The sequence below is a fragment of the Marmota monax genome, unplaced genomic scaffold, assembly GCF_021218885.2.
Source record: "Marmota monax isolate L192 unplaced genomic scaffold, Marmota_monax_Labrador192_F-V1.1 WCK01_AAM20220418_F8-fsc00167, whole genome shotgun sequence".
In the NCBI taxonomy this organism is placed as follows: Eukaryota; Metazoa; Chordata; class Mammalia; order Rodentia; family Sciuridae; genus Marmota; species Marmota monax.
This window is the reverse complement of record NW_026694116.1, coordinates 2,621,224-2,643,146: the sequence shown is the minus strand read 5'-3', so window position 1 is coordinate 2,643,146 and position 21,923 is coordinate 2,621,224. Positions and strand designations below refer to the sequence as shown.

Sequence of the window (21,923 nt, the reverse complement as noted above, 5' to 3'; positions counted from 1 at the left end):
TCCACGGACATTTGGTCCAGGCCTCGGTGTCTGAAGACGATGGCCGTGGTGTTGTGGAGAGGCAGAGTGCCCTCCTTTCCCGGGGGGTCTGGAACCCTCCCGCCACGTGTGGTGGGCACGCTGCCCTGGAGCGGGGGACTGCAGTTGCAGGCCACGTCCGATCCCAGCAATGCTGCCTGGCCCCCGGGATTCTGAGGCTGTGTGTGACCAGAGTGTGGCTTCCTTCAGCTCGAGGGCAGTGGTTGTGTGCATGGGTCTGTGCAGATGACGTGGGGACAGAGGGACCCGGGCTGGGCCAGCTTGTTTCCCCAGAGGTCCCCCCTCAGAAGGAGGGCCCAGTGCCACAGGGGGTGGGCAGTGACCCTCTAGTGAGGTAGAGGCAGCACTAGTGACACTGGTGCCCCACCTCACCCTGCAGCTGGCGAGGCCTGGGGAGGGCGGGAATGCAGGGAGGACCTCCTGGAGACGGGCAGGGAGGACCTGGGGACAGGCAGGCAGGAGCCGCACAGGGACTGCCACGCGACTGCAGGGTGGCGCCTCGAGGAGGAATCTGAGTGTGTGTCTGGGACTCCAGGGGCCAAGGTGCTCCCCGAGAGAGAGCTGCAGGAGGGAGCAGGTGCATGCCCGCAACCTGGACAGAGGCTGGCCGATCGAAGGCTCTCCGTCCCTAGCGAGTTCTTGGAGACGTGTCGCTGGTTCAGACACAGGTCAGGAAAAGCTGAATTGGAGCAAAGCCCCAAAGCCACCCCCACCCAGCCCATGCAGAGGGGCTCCTCAGGCCGCCCCTCCCAGGCAGAGTGCGGAGCAGTGTGTGTGGCTGGACGGTGATGTTCAGAGGCAGGCAGCGCGAGCTCTCCAGGGTGGGGGCAGCTTGATTTACAAAGCGCAGGAGCAGCAGAGGTGTCCTGTCCTTTCTCCTGCAGCTTGCCGCGTGGGACAGCTGCTCACTCACCCAGCAAGCAATCAAGGGCTGGCCAGTGGAGGCCCCGCCCAGCATGCAGGCTCCACCCCTTCTGCTGTTTCCCAGGGTCCTCTCCAGCAGTGCCCAGTGGGCGGGGGGAGGATGGTTAAGCCCAGGAAGCAGCTCCCTGGAGTCTGCCCCGCGGGCCTCAGCGCTCAGGTGGGCCTCCCTGCTCTGCTGGGCACAGGAGGCGCTGAGCAGCTCTGGTGAGGTTTCCCTCTGAGCATTTCCATCCCTGGGGCTGGCAGGACAGTGGTCACATGGAGTGGCAGGCCTTGGATTCCAGATTGCATGCTGGGGACACATCCCAGGTAGCTCTGGAGGGTGACTCAGGCCTCCCCCGTCCTGAAGGCAGGCCGTTTTCTGTGGCCTTGGCATGGTTGGCTGTGAGGTGTCCTTATCTGAGGGACTTAGGTCCACAGGTAGGGGCCGCTGAGCCTCAGATGTACCCTCCAGCAGGGTGGGCTGGCGTCCCGGCCAGCTTCAGCCATTCCTTGGTGTCCTGTCTTGTCCTAGCCGATGACCAGGAACCAGGAACCAATTTAAGTTCCTGCCCACAGCAGATGTCTCATTTCATCAGCTCTAGGAGGTGCTGGATGCCCGTGCAGGTGCTCAGCAGCCCTTCTTGCAGGGGAGGGCAGGGGCCCAGCATTGCTGGGCTGGGCTCCCTGCAGCCGCCCTTGGGCATGATGCCAGGCTGCCTGTGACCCTCTGTCCTTCCCTACTGGGCAGGGTCCTGTGTGTCAGGCCTTCAGTAGAGTCCAGGACCATGTCCTTGTGCCTCGCACCTCAGGGTCACAGTAGCCCACTGTAGTGCAGGCTGGGGAGCCCAGTGCTGTGTGCTGCCATCCTTCTGGAGGCCACTTCCGTGAAAGGAAGGGGTGGCGGGCCCCAGGGTGACACGGAGCTGGATAACTCCAGGTCTCAGCCCTGGAGGAGCGTAGAGCGTTGGGCCGGCTTTTAGGCTGATGGTGGAGGAGCCTGCTGGGGAGGCACGGCCACCTGAGGGCAATCCCGGGGCTGCCCGCTGGCCAGTCCTGAGAGCTGGCTCTGGCACCTCTGCCGCCTGATTTGCCACATTGCCCTTGTTATTTGCTCACTGATGGATTCCCTCCTCTGTCCACCTGCCCATCGTCTGTCCGTGTGTCTCCTCTGTCTGGGCCCCGAGATGGCACTGTGTCCTGCCCTCCTCCACGCTGCCGTCTGTGGTGCTTGGTGCCCGAGCTCACTCCTTGACTCCAGACCCTTCCTCATTCGCCCTCTCCTTCCTTACGTCGGCCTCACTGCCTCCCTTCTGCTGCAGTCTGGGCACGCAGCGCCTGCTTACGGCCTCCGTGAGATGTCCCGAGGACGCGGGCACTCCGAGATTGAGTGCTGGCACCGAGTGGAAGCACATGGACAGAGTGTCCAGCTTCCCTGACCCTGGCCCCTGGGGGGGCCATGCCTGGGGCTGATCGAGGAGAAACAGAAAGGAGGGGCAAAGGTGCTGAGCCTGAGGTGCTGGGACCCGGGCCACTCTGGCTTGTGCCTGCAGCTTCTCCCACGGGTCCCCAGCCAAGATCCTCCTCACCTGGGGGGTGCTGGCTTCTCACCCACGTCGTCTGTCCCCAGAGCCTGTGTGATTCTAGGTGGGCTCTCAGCCTGACCGAGAAACTGCCCTAGCAGAGGCCCAGGGTGTTGGTGGGAAGCGGGGCCGGAGGAGCCCGTGCTGCCCGACGTGCTTGTTTAAGAGTTGACATTTCGCATGCTCTGGCACAGGAAGGTGCTGGCCGTGGAGGGTGGCACTGGGCCTGGAGGCCTGGGGGCCTTTTTTTTCCTGTGGCAGCAGATCTGTACCCACGGCCAGGAAGGGGCTGGAGTCGGCCTCCGCCTTAGGCAATGGAGGGAACAGACTCGCAGCCCCAGGTCTGGGAAAAGCATCTCGGCCCAGCTCTGATGTGAGTCCAGGAAGCCCCGCCCGGATCCCTGATCCTTTCGCGGGCCACTGCCAACCTTGGAGTCGAGTGCCGGAGATGACGGGGCCGCGCCGCCTCATCCCCGCAGGTGTGCTGGCGGCTGGCACGGCCATCTCTTCCCACAGCCGGGTCCAGGCCTGGGACTGGGCCACTCGGCCTCGCCAGACACCTTTGCTCAGCCCAACTTCTACTGTCCAGTGGACGAGTGCCCGCTGAGGGCTTTGTTTCCGATGCTGAGTGCCTCAGAGGTGCCACAGATACACGCGGGATCGGCCACACATGTGAATCTGGGTCCTGGGTCGTGGCCGAGGGCCATCCAGGAAAATCAAAGAGGCCGCGAAAGCCAGTGACTTGGAAATAAGTAGCGGTCGCCCTGGACCAAGTGTGCTGGCTGTCCGTGCTGAGCCCCTTCTGCCCCCTAATGGTTCCCTGCATCCCTGGATCAGATGGCAGGACGCAGTGGAGCCGGGCTGCAGAAGTGACATAGATAGGTGGGGGACTCAGGATCCGCAGCCTGGGTAACCGGCTGCCTTCCTGGAAACGGCTTGGAGACAGCTTCAGGACGGAGAGGAGCTCCAAGTCCCTCCCATGAGGACCCAGCTGGGTGCTGGCCGTGGGTCTCTGAGTCCCTGGGTGGCGCCCAGCCACACACTCATTCTGCAGCAGGTTGGAGTTATTTTCTCTGCCTGAACCCCCGGGGTGCCTCGAGCTTCTAGTAACAGGGAGGCCGTCTTTGGTTTGGGGGTATGTTGAGCTCTCCAGAAGCCCTTGGCTTTGCAGGTCCGAGGATCAGCTTCTCCCAGGCCCTCAGGACTCTGCCATCCCTGAGCAGCCCCTGAAGGGTGGTGGGCAGGAACCTTCCAGAAGGAATGTGGGGTCCTGCTCCTCTTCCTGTGTGTGGTCTCTGGGCTGATGGAAGCTGCTGTGGGAGGTGACAGCTGATTGGTCAAGGGGATGAAATTTGCCAGTAGCAGTGGAGACTCAGAGGGGTGGGTCCTCTGGGGGTCGCCCAACAAGTTCTTGAGCTGTCAATCACTCTTATTGCATCAAACAGCACCACGAGGGTGGTCCTGGCATGGTGGGTCTTCTGTAGCCCCCAGCTTCTGTCTGGGGACAAACACACCTCCTGTGCCACCATAAGAGAGGGTGTACTGAGAGGAGGCTCCTGAAGCTCTGGCCACATGAGGATTGGGAGTAAGGGCCACTCATGCACAAATGGGGACGGTGGCAGCTGTCAGAGGGGGCAAGCAAGGTATGCTGCTGGTGTGGCTACAAGCTGTAGCAGTCCCCACTGTCCTGAGCTGGGCCCTCAGCGCTGTGGTCGGGTCTGTGGGGGTGCTGCACGGGCAGTCATCAGAGCCCCTCCTACAAGTGCTCCCGCGACACTCCTTCCTCTCTGGCTGACCCCAGTCTCTCTCATTGCAGCTCAGCCGGCAGATCTCCTGAAGGTTCTAGATTTTCACAACTTGCCTGACGGGATAACAAAGACCACAGGTTTCTGCGCCACACGACGATCTTCCAAAGGCCCAGATGTTGCATACCGAGTCTCCAAAGACGCCCAGCTCAGTGCGCCCACCAAGCAGCTGTACCCTGGTAAGAGACGTGCGGCTGGGCGGGGACCCTGTGGACTCAGGCCTCCAGCCGGGAGTCCAGCGGAAGCCCGGTGTCCACAGAGGCCAGCATGGTTTCCTGGAAGCCCAGCTCGTGGACCCAGTTTGATTTCAGGATAGTGAAAGCATTATAGCCAGCCACGAGTGACCGTCACTGTCCACCACCAGAGCTGGGCAGGGAGGCCTCATCTGTGCCCTTTGCTTTCTAAGCAGGTGGGTCTCTAGACAGGCTGCCAGGTCTCCAGTGCACAAAGGAGACGGATGATCCCGGGGGATGAGGCTAGGAGAAAGCTCGGGGACCCAGGAAGGGAAGCGGCTACCGACAGAAGCTTAATTGGGGACAATGACATTAAGAGATACATGAATCAAACATGGTGACTCCCAGCGAGCGGCCTGAGGCTTTAATGAGAATCCATTGCCAGCGCCAGATCTCTGCTTTTAATTACATACCCTGGGGGGAGCCTCGCTAGCTGTGCCATGCACCCTCCACATTGTCCCTGTCACCAGCGATGGGGCAGTCGTGTCATCCCCTCCCAGGCGAGTTAATTAAGCCTTCCGTCTTATCTGGACAGGTGTAAGTGGCTGGGTGATGGACACCCTCCTCAGGGAGGTGCTGGTGGCCTGGCCTGACTTAGGGGAGAGAGGAATGGCCGTGGCAGATAAAGTCACCTTGTGAGATGTTTTGTGTTTATTGGGAGACTGTGTTCCATCTCTCTGGTGGCCTGGATGTGACCCCGACATTGAACGGGAGTCGGGGCAGTTTTTCACAGCAGTGGTGACTGTTAACTGCGTGTCCCCACTGCGTCCTTGAAGGACACTCTTGCTGGCTGGGCTTTTCCTTCTTTTGGTCCTTTCTCCTTGTCCCTGTGCCCACAGCTCCCCCAGCCTTCCTCAAATCCATCATGACTTTAGAGTTTGTCCCTGGGAGTCCGGGCCTTCACCCAGTGGTCATTTAGGATGAGCCTGCTCATCTGGTGGCTCTGCCAAGGTGTGGAGCCTGTGGGGAGCGTGTCCTTAGGAGCCACTCCATGGGCTCACTGTGTCTTTGCCCAGTGCCTGCTCTCCCACCCCGTGGCCCCAGGCTTAGACGTCCTGACCTGGGAGACTGGGCCCAGGCAGAGGCCAGAGGGGGCTGACAGGGTCCCTGTGACCTGAGCTGTAGGTCGTGCCCCTACCCAGCAGCACAGGGTGACGTTGGCTTTCCGGGGCGAGTTGTGGGGGTGGGGAGGGGGCTCCCAGCCTGGCAGATGAGCTTTAGCCAACTTTTGGTTGGTTCATTCTGGGCAACGTCACTAATTCACAGCAAATGGACCATGATTGTGCCTTGGACGCTTTTCCTCACTGGATCATCTCACAGCGAGGACAATCATAGGCCTCAGGAACCAGGCTCAGTCATCAGAGACCAGGAAGGCTTCCTGAGCAGTGGGAAAGGGGTGTTTTTTCCTATGTTCTTGAATTAATAACTTGATCAGACACTTGACAAAAGTGCGCACCCCTAGTAATAGTCAGGTTGTGTGGTCCCCACTAGGGCAGGTGGGATTGAAGGGCGCTTTGGGATGTTCAGGGGGAGTTTCTGTGGATGGAGTCCCTTCTGAAGGTCCCGAGCATTCAGTCCTGGGAGGCATACCATTGGGTTCAGGGGACACCACTGAGGTTTGAGGAACACTGTTCAGTCTTGAGGGACATCACTGACCATCAGTGCAATCCGACTTTGAGGACCTCAGTGGATAGCACGTTCTGGATTCCTGGTCCTTCCTCATGACCTCTGAATAAGCGGCCATGATCCTGTGCCCTGACCTTGGGACATGCTGGCAGGAACTTGGAAGGTGCATCAGGATTGGAAGCTCTCAAAGTAGAGGTCACATGGCCCTGACGTGGTCTAGTGCCAGCCATTTCGGGTGGTCTCCCAGAGTGCCTCGTGGCTGGGACAGAGGCCCTGCCTGTAGGTGGCTGCACGGGAAGGGCTGGTTACCCTGGTGGCCGCAGCTAGGGCTGGGCCATGGACCCCTGAGTCTGTGTCTGAGAGGCAGAGAAGCCCATGGCTGGGGCTTATTTCCAGCCACCACAGGTCCCCTCAGCAGGCATGGTGGCTGGTCCTGGGAGCCTGTGGCGAGCTACACAGGTACTTACAGCCTGTCTGTGTCCCCCTTGTGGTAGCCCAGACCAGACAGCTGTCCACCTTGCCCAACAGCTGTGCCCCACGCCTGACTCTGGTCCCTGGGGATGCACAGTGACCCGGACGGCCTTGAATTCTACCTTCTTCTGGCTGGGGGCGAGGTCCCAGGCTGACTTCTAGGGAACACCCTCCCTGCATCGCCAGCGCCTCTAGCAGGCGGCAGGCCAGGGACCGGCTCTTCTCCCCAGTGCTAGGAGCTCCCTCTCCTGCTTGGGCCACTGATTAGGATCCTGAGGTCTGTTGCACTAGGGCTCAACGCCACGCTGTCGGCTGCTCCTGGCAGTCGGACTGCGCAGTGTCATTGCTGAACTGGCTCAAGGACTAAAGCAGAGCTGGACCCTGCTTTGGGGGGTTGACAGACCCAAGAGGGGCTGCTGACTCCTGGGAGTCACGGGCCTGTGGTGTTCTGCCTGGCTGTGTCCCCCTTGTGGTAGCCCAGGTAGCCCTGTACAGTAGGAGCTGAGGTTCCTGCTGGATGAGGCTGGCCTGTCCCTGGCTCCCGTATACAGTAGGAGCTGGGGTCCCTCCTGGCCAAGGCTGGCCTGTGTCTGGCTCCCCTATGCAGTAGGAGCTGGGGTCCCTCCTGGCCAAGGCTGACCTGTCTCTGGCTCCCCTATACAGTAGGAGCTGGGGTCCCTCCTGGCCAAGGCTGGCCTGTCTGGCTCCCCTATGCAGTAGGAGCTAGGGTCCCTCCTGGCCAAGGCTGGCCTGTCCCTGGCTCCCCTATACAGTAGGAGCTGGGGTTCCTCCTGGCTGAAGCTGGCCTGTCCCTGGCTCCCCTATACTACAGGAGCTGAGGTCCCACCTGGCTGAGTGGACTCCCTGCCCTTGGCATCTACTTGAGATAGGAGGCCGTCTCTCCCATTGTGGTCCCAGGGGTGTCCTCGGGATGGGCCAGCACCAGGTTTTGAACCTCCCTCTGTTAGTGACTGGCAGTAGAGCCAGTCCCTGCAGAGGGCTGCCCCTTATCCCCTTGGGCCCAAATCTGGAAGGAGGACACAGAAGCAGAGGTTCTTCATGTGGCCCTCCCAGTGCTCCTGAGTCACTGAAGCTCCAGCTCCCAGGTCCTGGCCACCTGTCCAGTTGGCCACACCCTGAGGTCACTCTGTCCAGCCTCCTCCATCAGCCTGCTGTGAGGCGGTTGACTTATTCGGTTATTGCTGTTGTACCTCCCTTGTAGAGATGTCCCTTCCTGAGGGCAGGGAACCGTCTGTCCATTGACTGTGTCTTCCTGGAGCCTGGCACTTAGTAGGGACCAGTCAGTGCTTATTGATGATGTGGTCAAGTGAAGCCATCAATCAATACGCCCAATATGGCTTAATATGACTTGGCACGGTGGCAGAGCATCTGTTAGGCCCCTGCTGTATGCCTCGGATGCCCTGGTGCTGTGGGCCTTGGCTGAAGAAGGCAGACCTGCAGTGGGGAAGGGCCTGGCCCTCTGCTGTCCACCCCCAGCTGGGGTTTCTGGGAGAAATGCAGTAGGAACCTTGGGATCCACTTCTAGGCTGCCGATGGTCTAGATCAGAGTGTGGACGGCCAGGCTTGTGTCGTGACGAGAATGGACCGTCTTAAAGTGACAATAAATCCATTGTTATTTTGCCAGGAGAGAGATTAATGTTAGACATAAGTTATCTTTTCAGGTTTTATGTAAGCTGAGAAAATTTGTTACCAGAGAGATTTTTGAAATGGAGAAACAGCATTTTAATGAGCTGGGCAGGATGGGGTCCGTGGTCCTACACAGTATATCATGCTGGAGCAGTGGACCCTGACAGCCACCCCTCCCCACTCCAGACAGGACGGACTCTCAGGGACAGAGTGTCCTGAGGTGGGATGGGAGCAGATGGCCCTGGAAGTGAGGGTGAAGGCATTGCCAGCTCAGATTGCAATTGCTAAGGGCTCCTTGGACAAGGTCAGTGACCCCTTAGCTTCAGGTAAGGTGACCCCTGGCCTTTGGGGCCCACCTGCTTTTGGACCTGGGACCTGCTGCTGGCCTGGCTAGTTGGGCACTTTGGCACCTGGCCACTGGTGGATTAGGTCTCTAATCCTCTCATGGAAACACTGTGAGCCTGTGGCTGTGTGGTTTGGTGACCTGTGGAATCTCTCCCTTGTTGTTGAAGGTCAGCCTCAGTCATTCCTCAGTGAAACCTGCCTTTTGAAGATGACCTCACTGGCCACTGTCACCCACCCACTGGAGCTGCCCCAACACTGTGGCCCAGGGGCCCTGGGGTAGCAGGCCATGGCACTGGGCTCAGCAGATGGACCTGTGTGTATGGCTCTTTGTGGGTGCCTCCCCCCTGCTGCCCCAGAGGCCTGAGGACCTGCAGCAAGGGATCCGAGACCCTCTGGGCGGGCTCCGAGACCCTCTGGGCGGGCTCCTCCACCCACCAGGTGCCATCTCATTCCAGCCTTCAGGACCCAGCTGGTTTCACTGGAGCAGCTGTGGCCTCTCACGAGATCTCTGCCCGTGTCCTAGCGTGTGGAAGTGCAGGCTGCAGCAAGCCAGGTCTCCTCCACCCCCTCTGGAGTCTTAGAACACTAGGGTGTGGTGGCCTCTGATGTCACTTTCCCCACCACTGGATACCTGCAGTGCCTTATTCCATCAGCAGAGGGAGCCCACAGATAGCTTTGTGTTGGAGCTGCTGCTGGTCCAGCTGTGCCACTCAGCAGTGGCCTCTGGCCGCCTGGGCCATCTGGTTGACCTGCTCCATTTCTACAGAAGGGTGGGGCTGGCGTGGAGCCTGGTCTGCTCCAAGCCCGTAAGCCTGATTCTTGCCCTTTCTGGTGTAATGAAGGATGAGGTGGCTCAGGCAGGTCCTCATCCCTCTTTTTCAGCCAGTGTCCCTGCTGACACCTCACCGTGCACAGGTGTCTCAGTGGGGTCTGGGGCACACTGATCTGGGGCACTTCCGGCTGACTCCACCATGTATTAGCCAGCTGTGTGCCGTACAGCAGCCCTGGGCTCTCAGCAGGACTGCAGATTGCACCAGCCAGGGCATTCTGGCTCCGTCTCCAGGGTTGATAGAGAGGAGGCCGAGATTCCCACCCTGCCGTGGGGTCAAGGCAGTGAAGCCAGTGGGTTTGGAAACCCAGGGACCTCTGGGTCTGGCTTAATGAGCTCAGATTGCTTCTGCTTCCTGTTTGAGGGACATCTCCTCCTGTCAACATAGTAGGGATTTGTATTTGAAAATTTAAATTTTGGATTTGAAGTCTTTTGACTTCTTTCTGTTTTCTCCTTGTTCTGCACATTAACCAGGAAATGTGGAAAAGCACAGTTCCAGCTACAGCCCCTCCCTGTGGCCTGTCCCTTCTCCAGCCCCCCACTTCCCCTCCGTGGTGGATGCTGGGTGGGCTTAGACACTACCGAGGACAGAGATGCGGAGGCAGCGTGTGCCTGCGGCTGCTCCTGGTCTGGGAGGTTCCAGTTAGGATCTACCCACAGGTTCCCGAGGTGCAGGAGCTAAGGAGAGGGCACCCACCGAGGCTGCCTGCCGGAGGACCAGTCGGCCTCCTGGAGGAGCTTGCATTTGAACTAGAGGGCAGCTTGGCCATGTGGCGCTGAAGGGCCGCAGGAGCAGTTCAGTCGAAGGGCAGCTGTGCAGCCCTGGCTGTTTGGCACCGCAGGCAGCAGCAGTGTCCGATCCCTGAGTCCGTCTGTTGGCACACAGCCGTGGGAGGCAGGGTGGGGGCTCCCAGCGGCTCTCTGACTCTGTCCTCTGTTCCAGCGTCTGCATTCCCTGGGGACTTCTCCATCCTGACCACCGTGAGGGCCAAGAAAGGCAGCCAGGCCTTCCTGGTGTCCATCTACAACGAGCAGGGCATCCAGCAGGTGGGCCTGGAGGTGGGCCGCTCTCCCGTCTTCCTCTACGAGGACCACACAGGAAAGCCTGGGCCGGAGGCCTACCCCCTCTTCAGGGGCATCAACCTGTCGGATGGCAAGTAAGCGGCACAGGGCTGACCTGTTGGAGCGGGGAGCAGGCTCCCTGACCTGCTGGCTGGCTGGGGCGCTACAGCAGGGGTGCAGCCAGCAGCACTGTGACACCCACGTCACCAGCAGGAGATGGCACTGAGCTCAGAGACCTGAGGCTCAGTGGACTTGGCTTATGCTCTAGGGCTTTGGGGGTCCTGGGCCTCATTTCCCCTTGTAAAACCCACTAACTGTATCAGATGCTGGCCTCCCTGGATCAGAGGGACGTGGGGTTGTGTCATTACACCATCTCCTTCAGAAAGGGCTTCAGTGTCCTTCCCAGACATTGAAACCCTCGTCGTGGAGCCATGATCTAGGACACAGTTGAGACCTGCCAGATCCTGTTGGCGGCACACCGACCCGGGTGGCTTGGAAGCCAGCCAGCCCTTGTGGATGTGTCTGGGGCCGAGTGACAACCTGGGAGGATCTTCGGGATGTGACCTCAGTGTTCTCCTTGGGACTCGTGTGCAGATCTGTTGGGCCTGTCACTCCTGTCAGATGCAGTGGCCTCTGCAGCAGCCCGCGGTTTCTCGTGGGTTCAGTGGCCATACTTAGGCTGGTACTCTCATGCTAACATGTGACTGTGACTGCAGCCTCCCTGCGGCTTCTGCTGCGGGGTGCGACAGTGCTGCAGGCCAGCCTGCTCGGAGCCTCCACATCTGCCCTGAGCTCTCCGTGCTCCTCCCTCTCGGGTGCCCCAGGAACTTAGGGGGTTTGGGTAACTCTGAGAGAGGAGGGTTTGGGGCTCTGCGGGCTGAATTGACCTCACGGTGGCCCATGGAGGCACAGGGATTCCTACCCAAGCTTATGGCCCCAGAGGCTGAACCGCAGCCTGCTGTGACGATGAGGGAAGGGGCCCTCTGGGCCTGGAGCACGGACAGCCTGCATGGACAGCCCCCAACACAGGTGGTAAAGCCTGTGTTGCTTCTTTGCAGGTGGCACAGAATTGCTCTCAGCGTCCACAAGAAAAATGTCACCTTGATCCTCGACTGTAAAAAGAAGACCACCAAGTTCCTTGACCGCAGTGACCACCCCATAGTGGATGTCAATGGCATCATCGTGTTTGGTACCCGGATCCTGGATGAGGAAGTGTTTGAGGTAAGCTTGGGGGTCCAGCGGTCCCCGTGCCCCCTGGGGCGTGTGCCGTGAAGTGCTAGCTCCTCACCAGAGCCGTGGGAGCCTGTCTTGTGGCTGGGGACTGGCTGGCCTCCTGTGTGGTCAGTTTTTGAGGCCTCTGTTGCAGCCCCAAGGGATGCCTGTACCCTGCAGGCAGGGTGGCCAGTCAGGCTGCTGGTGCAGGCCATGTGGGGACAGCAGTGACTGTCTCATCTGAGGGCCTGATTGCATCTCCAGGACCCCATCTTGGCTGGATGGACCTGAGGTTCTGGAGGCACAGCCTGCTGCCTTCTGATGTCCAGGGGCCATGCTGGGAAATGGAAGCACCCTCTGAGTGCACTGGCAGGCACAGTGGGCCACTGAGTGGAAGGTCAGGTTGGCATATGCTGGCTCCATTCAGAGTTCCAGTGGCCTGTGGAGCCTGCTTTGCTGGGGATGCTTTAGAGACAGGGCCAGTGGCTGAGCACCAGCCGTGGGGCCCTGACCTCAGTGTGGAGTCCTAGATTGGGGTTCATCATGATGTAGCCATGGAACCCGCCCTTGGCCAGGTTGGTTCAGAGTCTTTCAGGCCCAGGTGGGGGCCGCAGAATCAGGTGGAACCTCTGAAGTTCCAGATCCCAGGACCCCAAGGCCACCCCGGCATGCTGGGGCAGCACTTGGAATCTGTCAGGGACCGAAGCCCCTTTGCTGGGCTGGGCTCCTTTCTTTTTACGTGACTTGGTCTTGCAGAGATTTGGAGGCACCAAGGGCGCCATGCTGGAGTGTGTTTGGATCCTCTGGGTTAGATGGTCTCTGAGAGCTATCTCAGCCCCTGGACTTCCTCCCCAGGGCCCCAGAGCCCCAGAGACAGGACAGAATGGGGTGGTGTTCCCCAAATTCCCGAGAGCCAGTGCAAACTCCCTGGACCTGCTCACCCGCATAGCTGCATGTGTACCCACCTGGGTCTGGCCAGTGGTCTCATGGCTGGAGTAGGGTCCAGGGCAGTGTCTTTTCGAGGACTTCGGGCCTTCCAAGCCAGAGCCGGTATGGACAGTCCTGGGGCTCTGAGGGCAGGAGCAGGTGTGGCAGTGCATGCTCCTGTCTGTGCCCATGCCCGTGTGGACAGTGTCTGCTGGTGGAGGGGAGGACAGGGGAGGAGCCTGCCACTGCCCACATGAGGAGCGTCATCTTGCTGTGAAGCCACAGCATAGCACAACAGTGAGCCCAGGTCAGCAGAAAGCTGGCCCAGGAGCCCCTGGCTGAACTCAGCTCTTGAGGTGTTGGGTGGGCCTCGGCTGCTGCCTGTTCTCAGCTTCTCCCTCTGTGAAGTGGAGTCGTAGCTGTGGCTGCTGCCAGACCTTGGCTAGAATCATGTGGGGTCAGAGGCACAGCCCCCAGGTAGTAGGTGCTTTATGACGCTGGCTCTCACGCTCTGGGTGCTGATCCAGAGTTGGCAGGAAGGTGGGACAGAGCCCTGTGGTCCAGGGTGACTAGCTGGGGACCAAGATAGCTGTCTCTGCATGGAAGTGGCGTGGGCCCCGGGACAAGGGCAGAACCGTGTGTGAGGCGGGTCTTCTAGACCCAGCTGCCCTTCTGGGGACCAGGCCTCCAGGCTGCAGCAGCCCAGGGGCTCTTGGGGCCGGCCAGCAATGACAAATCGAGTGTGTTATGGAGGCACACCCTCTGGGAGACTTCCGACGGGGCTTGTCCTGGGATGAACTGCAGGACATCTGGGGCTGTCCTCAGCTAGGCGGTGGCCTCTGGGTTGTTCGGGGGGCTGGTGTTGAGTGGTGGCATGGGGGTTGCATGGCTGTTTTTACCTCTTGGCTGGTGGGGGGTCTGGCAAAGCAGTGGCACTGGGAGCTTCAGGACATTTTTGCATAGCGTGATTGACAGCAACGGGGCATGCACTCGGGCTCTGCTCAGCCCTGGGAGCCAGGGCTGCTTCTGCTGCTGTCCTTATATCTGCTGACCAGAATCTGCCTCTGGGAGCCCCCTGAGGCTGGGCGGAGGCATCGGGTGTGAGCCAACCTCCAGTGTTTCTGCGCTGTGTGCTGTTGTTCTGGGGCCTGGGTGTGCTCCCAGCGTGCCTTCACTATAAAGTTTCAAGGAAATCCTTTTTCTCACCTTAAGAAATGAATGGGACCCTGATGCAGGTGCTGCTAACCTGAGCTCCCTGGGCATGTTGGGAAGCGTGAAGGTGCAGAGGCTGGGGGAGCAGCGAGTGAGGGGGGCCGGCCTGGGTCCCAGCCATGAGAGGGCCACTGAGTTCTCCAACCTCTCCGAGACCCAGTTTCCCCATCTGTGAGAGGAGGACAGTAGCTGCACCCTTCCTGTGTGTGTGCGAGGCGTGTGCAGGAATCAACCTGGGAAGCGTGCATCCTGTGGCTTCCCTCTTTGTGTTGTTAGAGTGAAAACAACTTTTAATATTCAAAAACAAACGGATCTTGAAAGAAGGACCCAGCTTCCTCCTCTAGTTTGTTCTTCCAAGGAACGGGCCGGTCTCTCCCGGCAGCTCTGGTGGAATGGCAGGCCACAGACGCACCCCGGGCTCCGTGCCTCCGGTGACCCCTGCCCTCCCGTTGTGGAGTGTGATTGAGTGCGAGGGGCTGCCAGGGGTGAGGGAGCCCCGCTGACCACAGGCTGTGAACGTCTGAGGGCGGCTTTCCCAGCCCTGGGTTTCCTGGCTGTTGGCTGGGTTCACAGCGGGAAATTGGACCTGTGTTCCCTAATGAGGACCGTGGAGCGCAGTGGAGCCGCAGCACCGGGACTTAACACGGTAACGATGAGGCGGGCGAGCTGGCCTCGTGGTCTCGGCTGCCTTTGGCCTGGGTACAAGTGGAACTGAATTTTTATTTTTCTTGAAATAAAAGGGAGTTTAACTCTTGGCTTTCCGAAAGGCTCCCAATAAGGACACTTCCCATTTTAGCTGGTTGGCCTTTCTAGAATCTCTTTTTCCTGCAGCCACCGTCTTCCCTGTAATATGGCTTCCGCTCATTGCAAGCCAGCTGGTCCTGTGGTCTGCGGAGCTCTGGGCAACCGGGGGTTCAGGGGTAACAGGCTGGTGGGGTAACACTGTGCTGGAGGGTGCTGGCTGAGCCCTGTGCCCGTGCTGCCTCAGACGGGGGCTTGCCGAACCCGAGAGCTTGTTTGGGGCCCCAGGGATTTTTATGGGTGGCTTTGTCCAAAATGAAGTGCCCTGGAGGGAGAGAGCCGGGGACAGAGACTCTCAGGGCCGAGCCAGTGTGTAGGCCCAGTTGTCCTGGCGGTGCCTGGTCGCTGGCCTTGGTCTGGGCCTTGGCACTCTGCTCCGTGGCCCTGCCTAGGAGGACTTCGGAGGCCTGGAACCTTCCAGGAAGGGCTGGAAGGCTGTTTAGGGGCAGGGCTCCTGAGCTGTCCTCCTGTTGTGACAGTACCTCTGACCTGCTGAGCTCTCCCTGTCCAGGCACCTCAAAGCCTGGGTTAGGACATGGAGCTGCTGGGCTGCTGACAACTGACCGCGGACACCCTCCTGAGCCCCAGCAGGTCTTTCGGCCTGGGGCCACCAGCATTCCCAAGGGAAGGGCGGGCAAGGGGTGTGGGGAGTGAGGCAGGGCCTGTGCCCTCAGCTTTAGGGTCCTGTGGTGGAAGGACCCTCCTGGGCTGCACCGCGAGGAGCATGGCCCCGGTGGCCAGCTAGCAAGTTCTGGGCGGGGAGCCAGTGTGCTTTTAAGCTGCTGATGGTTTCAGGGGCAACAGGACCAAACAGACTGTAAACTCGAGCCCTCTCTGTGAGCCTCGGGTGCCGCTGGAAAAGAGATGGTGTCGGATCCAAGCGGCCAGCAGTCTCCCTGCCTGCCGCCTCACTGTAGCCTGGGACAAGCCAAGCGGTTGACCTAATCCCGATTCCGTTTTCCAGGAGCCTCTCTTTTCCACTGACATGTTCTTTCCTGGAATCCCGTGCTGGCAGGAGGGAATGGGGCCTCTGCTGGGGAGGCCCTTCTTGGCCTTCCTGAGGAGGCCTGGACTCCTTTCCATGAGCAGGGTGCCATCCTCCACCGTGAGTGGGTGGTAGCCAGGTCCCTGGGGAGATGGCACTGGGTGTGGCTTTAGACCCAGGTCCTGCTCCCCAGGTTGTGACCCCTCTGAGCCTGTAGGGTGCTCCCAGGAACCCTGCCGCCAGTCGCCTGCTGGCTGAGGGCCTCCCTGTAGGCCTGTGCTAGACCTGGGGACATGGCCTGCAGGCACTCAGCTCAGGCTGCTCACAGTCCAGTGGGGCTCACAGGCTGATGGGCAGGTAGCGGGTGGCAGGGGAGGGCTGAAGACCGCAGACCGTCACAGCACACAGGAGGGGTGTGCTGGGACTGCAGAGCCACAAGCCTGGGCACAGAGAAGCTCGCGGGTGTTTGCAGCGTCCTGGCCGCAGTGTCCCTTGGTGGGGGCTGCTGTGTGCATTCGCAGCATGCTCCCACTGGGCTCCTTAGCTCTGGCATCCATCAGCCTCCCTGTGGCTTCGGCCACGTGAGTGACCCACCGTCTGTCAAGAGGAGCTGTGGGGCCTGGGGTGCTTCCTTTGCAAAGGCTGACGGGGCTCCTCGGCAGGGCTGCCGGGCCCACTTGATGTCAGCCCAGCAGGCACCAGGTGGGCTCAGGGAGGAAGCTGCCACTGGCAGGCAGCTCTGTGGCCCCTGTCACTGTCCCCACCAGTCAATGGCATTGATAGGCCAGGTGTCCCACTGCAGGGACCCTGGGGTGGCTTGTGCAGGTAGTCCCTGCCTGAGCCCTGCCTGAGCCCTGCTTCTGCAATGTGGCTGCGGTGGCTGTGTCGAGCAGCCCCCCAGAGGGGACCCATGCCTAGTGCTGCAGAGACCCCTGTTAGCAGAGCTCTCTGTGCCAGTCCAGGCCTGTTATCCCTGATAGAAGGAAGCTTCCAGAACTAAGTCACAGGCGCAGGGCCCAGCAGTGGGCAAGGGAACTCAAACCCAGGCTTCCCAGCATGCATCCTGGTGGGGCAGAGTGGAGGGCAGCCCACGCCCACCCAGGCGAGCAGGGCACCTGTGCTGTCTGAGGAAGCCACACTGGCTGCTTCGGGCCACCTGGGGTGGCAGCTGGGCCTGCACAGCATGGAGGCAGACCCGAGGTGCCTGGGCCTCTTCCGCTGTGGGAGGCGGAAGGGCAGCGGCAAGTCGAGGGTGGAGTCAGGGGGGAGCCTCCCGTGCCCTGTAAGGCCTGGGGTGTTGTGTGCAGCAGTCTCCTGGGGCTGCCCAGCATGCTGTCATACGAGGTGGCAAAGCAAGGAGTCTGCCTGTCCTCTCCCTGTCCAGAAGGCCCCAGGAGCTGTGGGGCACAGGGTCCAGGAGCTCATCTGAGGGGCAGAAGCAGGCTCACACTAAACCTAGGATATTCCCCATTTCAAAGTCCGTGGCTTAACTCCATCTGCAGGGATCCCACTGCCAAATAAGAGACCTCCCAGGGTTCCAAGGATGCACCTTTTTGGAGCCCCCGTTTAGCCCACATCCCCAAGCTTGTCTGGTAAAGGGGTGTTCTCCCACGAGTCCCCAGAGAGCATGGGTATGTGCAAGTGAGTCTCTGGGCGGGAGTGTGAGGCTGGTTTCCGGTCCTTGCTCTCACCAGGGGCAGAGGCCGTGGCAGGGGACACGCTTCTTGCAGGGCAGTCGGGCAGCCCTGTGTGCGGCTCCCAGGCCTGGCGGCATGGCCAGTATGCAGGTGAGTCGGAGGTGTGACTTCATCTCTGGCTCTGGCCCAGGAAGGGCGGGTGCTGGGGAGCAGGCTGCAACCTGGCCTGATGCAGGTGGCTGGCAGCTGGCCAGTCAGGGTCTGGTGGCCCTGCTCAGTGCTCTGTTGAGCGGGGTCTCTGGCAGCCCCCCAGGTGGAAGGGCTATACTGCAGGCACCGGTAAGGAGGGGTCCAGAGAGGCCTATAGAGCTGTGCTGGGATCGGGCCCACCAGGGCTTCAGGTTTGTTCCGTGGAAAATCTGAGCAGCGGGGCCGTCTCCCAGCTGGAGAGGGCTGACGTCATGTTGGAAGCCCAGCCTCATCCAATGATATCATGCTGGGCAGATGGTGGACACTCTGACCTGGGTCCCCTGAGAGGCTGGGTAGAGGCTCCTGGAAGGGGCTCCTCAGTGCTGCGGAGGGACCAGGATAGGCAGGGCCACGTTGGAGGAGGGACAGAGGGGCAGTGTGTCACCTGCAGGAGAGGGCACCACTGTCAGGGAGCCCACCAGAGCCTAGGAGCTGCTGCTGGCAGCTGATGGCGAGGGGGTCCTGCCGCGAGTATCTGTAGTGCAGGGCCCAGGGGTGCCATGGCGGGCTGTGCTCAGGACCAGCCTCCCCTGGCTGTTTGTGTGGCCCTGGTTGGCCTCAGCTAGAGAGTGGGCACTGAGGTCGGGTGCACATGGGAGAGAGAGAGCTGGCGGGCCATGTCCTGGGGTCCCACCAGGAGCCAGCAGACACGGGCCCTGCTGCCCCTCAGTAAGATCACACCAGTCTCTCCTGACCAGTTGTGGGGGTCGGGCTGCCACTGTGGCCATCTGCAGCAGCAGCAGTGTTCCCGTCCTGTGGACGGCGGGGAGGTCAAGGGGTGCAGGGTCCAGGAGCTCATTGAGGGGGAGAAGCAGGAACTGAAATGGCACCGGAAGGGCCTGACTGTGGGGTATAGATGGTGTGCGATTGGGCATGGGGGCAGAAGGAGCTCCTGACGCTGGCCGAGGCCCTCACGTGACCGTGGCCCCAGGTGAGAGTCGCCCACTCAGGCCCTTCATGCCTCAAGAGGAGCAGCAGCTGTGGGCAGCAGACAGTCCGGGCTGTGGAGGCCCAGGGCTGCCCGGCTGAGCCCTGTGGGTGCGGGCTGGGGCGTCTTGCTGAGGAGTCGTGTGGAGTGGGTTTTTTGGAGTCTGTGATTTATTTCCCCTCTGAATCTCCATCTCTGAGCACCTGGAGTGTTCATCTCCCAGCACACTCTGGGTTGGCTTTGAAGCTGTCCTCAAAGCTGGGAAGGACTGGCATTCCCTGGGGCTGTCCTGTCCACTCTGTACCTTCAGGAGCCCAGGCACTAGGCAGGAGCTGGGGTGGCTGCAGTAACCACCAGGGGTTCAGGCAACCCAGGGCTCTGAGACAGAGGCACAGAGAGCTCAGGCTTCCTGCCCAGTTCACACAGCTGGGAATGGCAGGGTGAGAAATTGGAGCCCAGGGCTGGGTCCTCCTGGGCAGTGAAGTGATAGGCTCTCTGTAGAGCTGAGTCCCTTTCTTCTCATGCCCAGACCCCTTCTTGCCTCCAGCCAGCACCTGCCTGCTCCCACTTCAGTGGACGCCTGCTTGCCCATCCTCAGCCCTTCCTGGGCTCCGAGGCCTACAGGTGCCAGCAGTGGGACTCCTTTCCCTGCTCTTCTCCTTCCTGTCCCCTTCCTCTCCACCTCCTTTCTGCCTTTTCTGTCCTTCCTCTGTCCTCCCTCCTTGCTGTCTGCCTGTGTTTCCTGTCCCCTTCTCCCCTGCTCCTTTCTTGCGTGTTCTTCCTCTCTCCCTCCTTCTTGTTCTCCTTCCTTCCTCATTTCCTGTCCCGGCTTCCTCCTGCCCCTCCTGTTCTTGTCCCCCCTTCTTCCTGTTCTCCCTCCTTCCTGTCCCCCCTTCCTCCTGTCCCTCCTATTCTTGTCCCCCGTTTCTGTTCTCCCTCTTTCCTGTCTCCTCTTCCTCCTGCCCCTCTTATTTTGTCCTCCCTTCTTCCTGTTTTCCCTCCTTCCTGTTCCCTCTCATTCTTGTCCCCCCTTCTTTCTGTTCTCCCTCTTTCCTGTCCCTTCTCATTCTTGTCTCCCCTTCTTTCTCTTCCCTCTCCTTCCTGTTCCCCCTTCTTCCTGTTCCCTCCTTCCTGTCCCTTCCTTCCCTGCCCCACTCCCTGGTGTTCCCACCTTTACCTTGGGTCACGGCCCCATGTTCAGAGGCCTCCTTTCTGTTCTCCACTGGGATCTCCTGGACTGCGAGGACCAGGCCTCCCCAGGACCCCTGCTCAGGCCCATCCAGGTTTGGCCACAGCTCTGTAGGGTGACTAGGCAGCAGCCAGGACTTGAGGGTGCCATGGTGACTCGTCCCTCTGAAGTCCCAGGGCAGCTGCGGGGTCTGCTTCCCCCAGAGCCCTGCCTGGACACCATGGTGCGCTGGAGCTGCTTCTCCAGAGCTGGACATGCAGGTTCTCCCACAAGCTAGCTACACTGCCACCCCCATTCTTCCTGTCTGTGAGTGAGTGTCACACTAAGGGCCGGGCATGGGGCACAGCCCTGGCCTTGTCTCCAGTCAGCCTCATGGCCTTCCTAGCCAGCGCCTCTGCCCGCGCTGTGGGTTGAGTGCTCCAGGCGCTGATGGGCAGAGGGCCCTGGGTGCCTCACAGGTGTGAGCGGTGGCGCACAGGAGCCTGGCCTCAACCCCGCTGCCTCGCAGGGATGTGTGCACTATGTGTGGAGGTGAGGCTCCCTCTGATGATGGCTGGCGTGTGGACACAGCAGGAGCTGGGTCATCTCTGTCACGTGCCGCCAGGCCATCTGCTGGTTGACAGGAGCGGGACCCAGGAGCACCTTCCAGGCCGGCTCTGTGTTCTGGAAGCACGAATGGGAACCGCTGCCCTTGGGTTTAAAGCAGCCAATTGCATAAGTGCAGGATGAGAGGTGGCAGCCGGAGCCTGAGGGGAAGGCGTGGGGTTTGTGGGTGGCAGTCCAGGAACGTGCACTGTCACAATGACACCGGGAACAGGCAGGTGGCATGATCCTGGTTGTAGAAACCATGCGGAGCAGGGCCAAGGACTAGGGGTCTGAGGAGGTCAGAGAAGGAGGGTGGAGGAGCTGTGGGCAGCAGGGGATGAGGCCCAGAGAGGACACCTCCTCCTCCCTGGTGCCTCCCTTGACCCCCCAGGCAGCATTAGTTACTTTGTCACTTGTGCTGCCTTCCAGTCAAGCACAAAGGGCCGTTTTCTTCTCCCTTGTGGCTTGTAGTCGGGATGCCAGTTTATCCACCTGTGTCCCTAGGACTCATGGGAATGTGTCAGAATGCTGGTTGACGGAATGATGGGTGAGTGCCCATGGCACCTGACTGTGGCCTTCATGCTGTGGGGGCATTCGCATGAGTCAGTGAGCCTTCGTCAGGTCGAGTGTTGTGGTTAGTGGGGGTGAGGGGGGAGGCTGGGCCTGGTGGTGGTGGAAATGATGGTAGTGAGTGTGATGGTGGTGATTGTGGTGCATGTCTGCTGCCGCTGTTGCTGGTAGTGATGATGGTGCTGTTGTTCTGGAGAGGATGATAATGTTGATGATGATGATGGTAGTGGTGATGGCAGCGATGGTGGTGGTATAGTTGTAATGGTCATGATGATGGTGATGCTACTGGTGGTTTGGGCAGTAATGATAAATAGTGATGGTAGTATGTAATGATGGTAGTGGTGGAGGTGTTGGTGGTGGTGGTGATGTGGGGGTGTTGGTGATGGTGGTGGAGGTGGTGGTGATGATGGTGAGGGTGGGGGTAGGGGGGTGTTGGTGATGTGGGGATGTTGGTGGTGGTGGGGGTAGGGGTGGTGGTGGTGTTGGTGGTGGGGGTGATCGTGGTGGAGGTGGTGGTGATGATGGTGACGGTGGGGGTAGGGGGGTGTTGGTGATGTGGGGATGTTGGTGGTGGTGGGGGTAGGGGTGGTGGTGGTGTTGGTGGTGGGGGTGTGGGTGGTGATGGTGATGGTGATTGTGGTGATGGTGGGGGTGTTGGTGGTGATGGTAGTAGAGCTGTTGGTGATGGTGGTGATGGTGGGCTGGTGGTGATGGTGGGATCGTGGTTAGGGTTGGTAGCAGCTGAGGTAGTAGTGATGGTGGTTGCTGATTGTTCTGGGCAGTGCCAGCAGATGCAGTCCTGCTTAGCCCTCAGCATGCTCCTGTGATATGAGTCTTATTCTCTTTTATTGATCACTGAAGGCCTGGTGTGCCTAAGTCCTCACATCTGAGGAAGGAGGGATCTAGCATTCAGGCTCCTGTATCAACATCCCACCCCCCACTGTCTCTTCCTCTGGGCCCAGGGACTGGACAGTGTCCCTCCTGGAGCGTGGCATGGATGTGCGCCTCTTTTGCAGGGAACACAGTTCCCACAGGCTTGCTGCTCCGACATCTGGGTGGGAGTAGGTGGACAGCTCACTCACATG

The 21,923-nt window shown here is 60.2% G+C and overlaps 1 protein-coding gene across 2 annotated transcripts in view; it reads left to right on the top strand.

The window, feature by feature from the left end:
- Col5a1 (collagen type V alpha 1 chain) overlaps window positions 1-21,923 on the top strand; it is a 141,765-nt gene that overhangs the window by 34,187 nt on the left and 85,655 nt on the right. For both annotated transcript variants that reach the window (XM_046465357.2, XM_046465356.2), the window contains exons 2-4: window positions 4,342-4,509; window positions 10,425-10,638; window positions 11,602-11,764. In XM_046465357.2, the coding sequence (XP_046321313.1) occupies window positions 4,342-4,509; window positions 10,425-10,638; window positions 11,602-11,764 (545 nt within the window). The remainder of the gene's footprint in view (window positions 1-4,341; window positions 4,510-10,424; window positions 10,639-11,601; window positions 11,765-21,923) is intronic.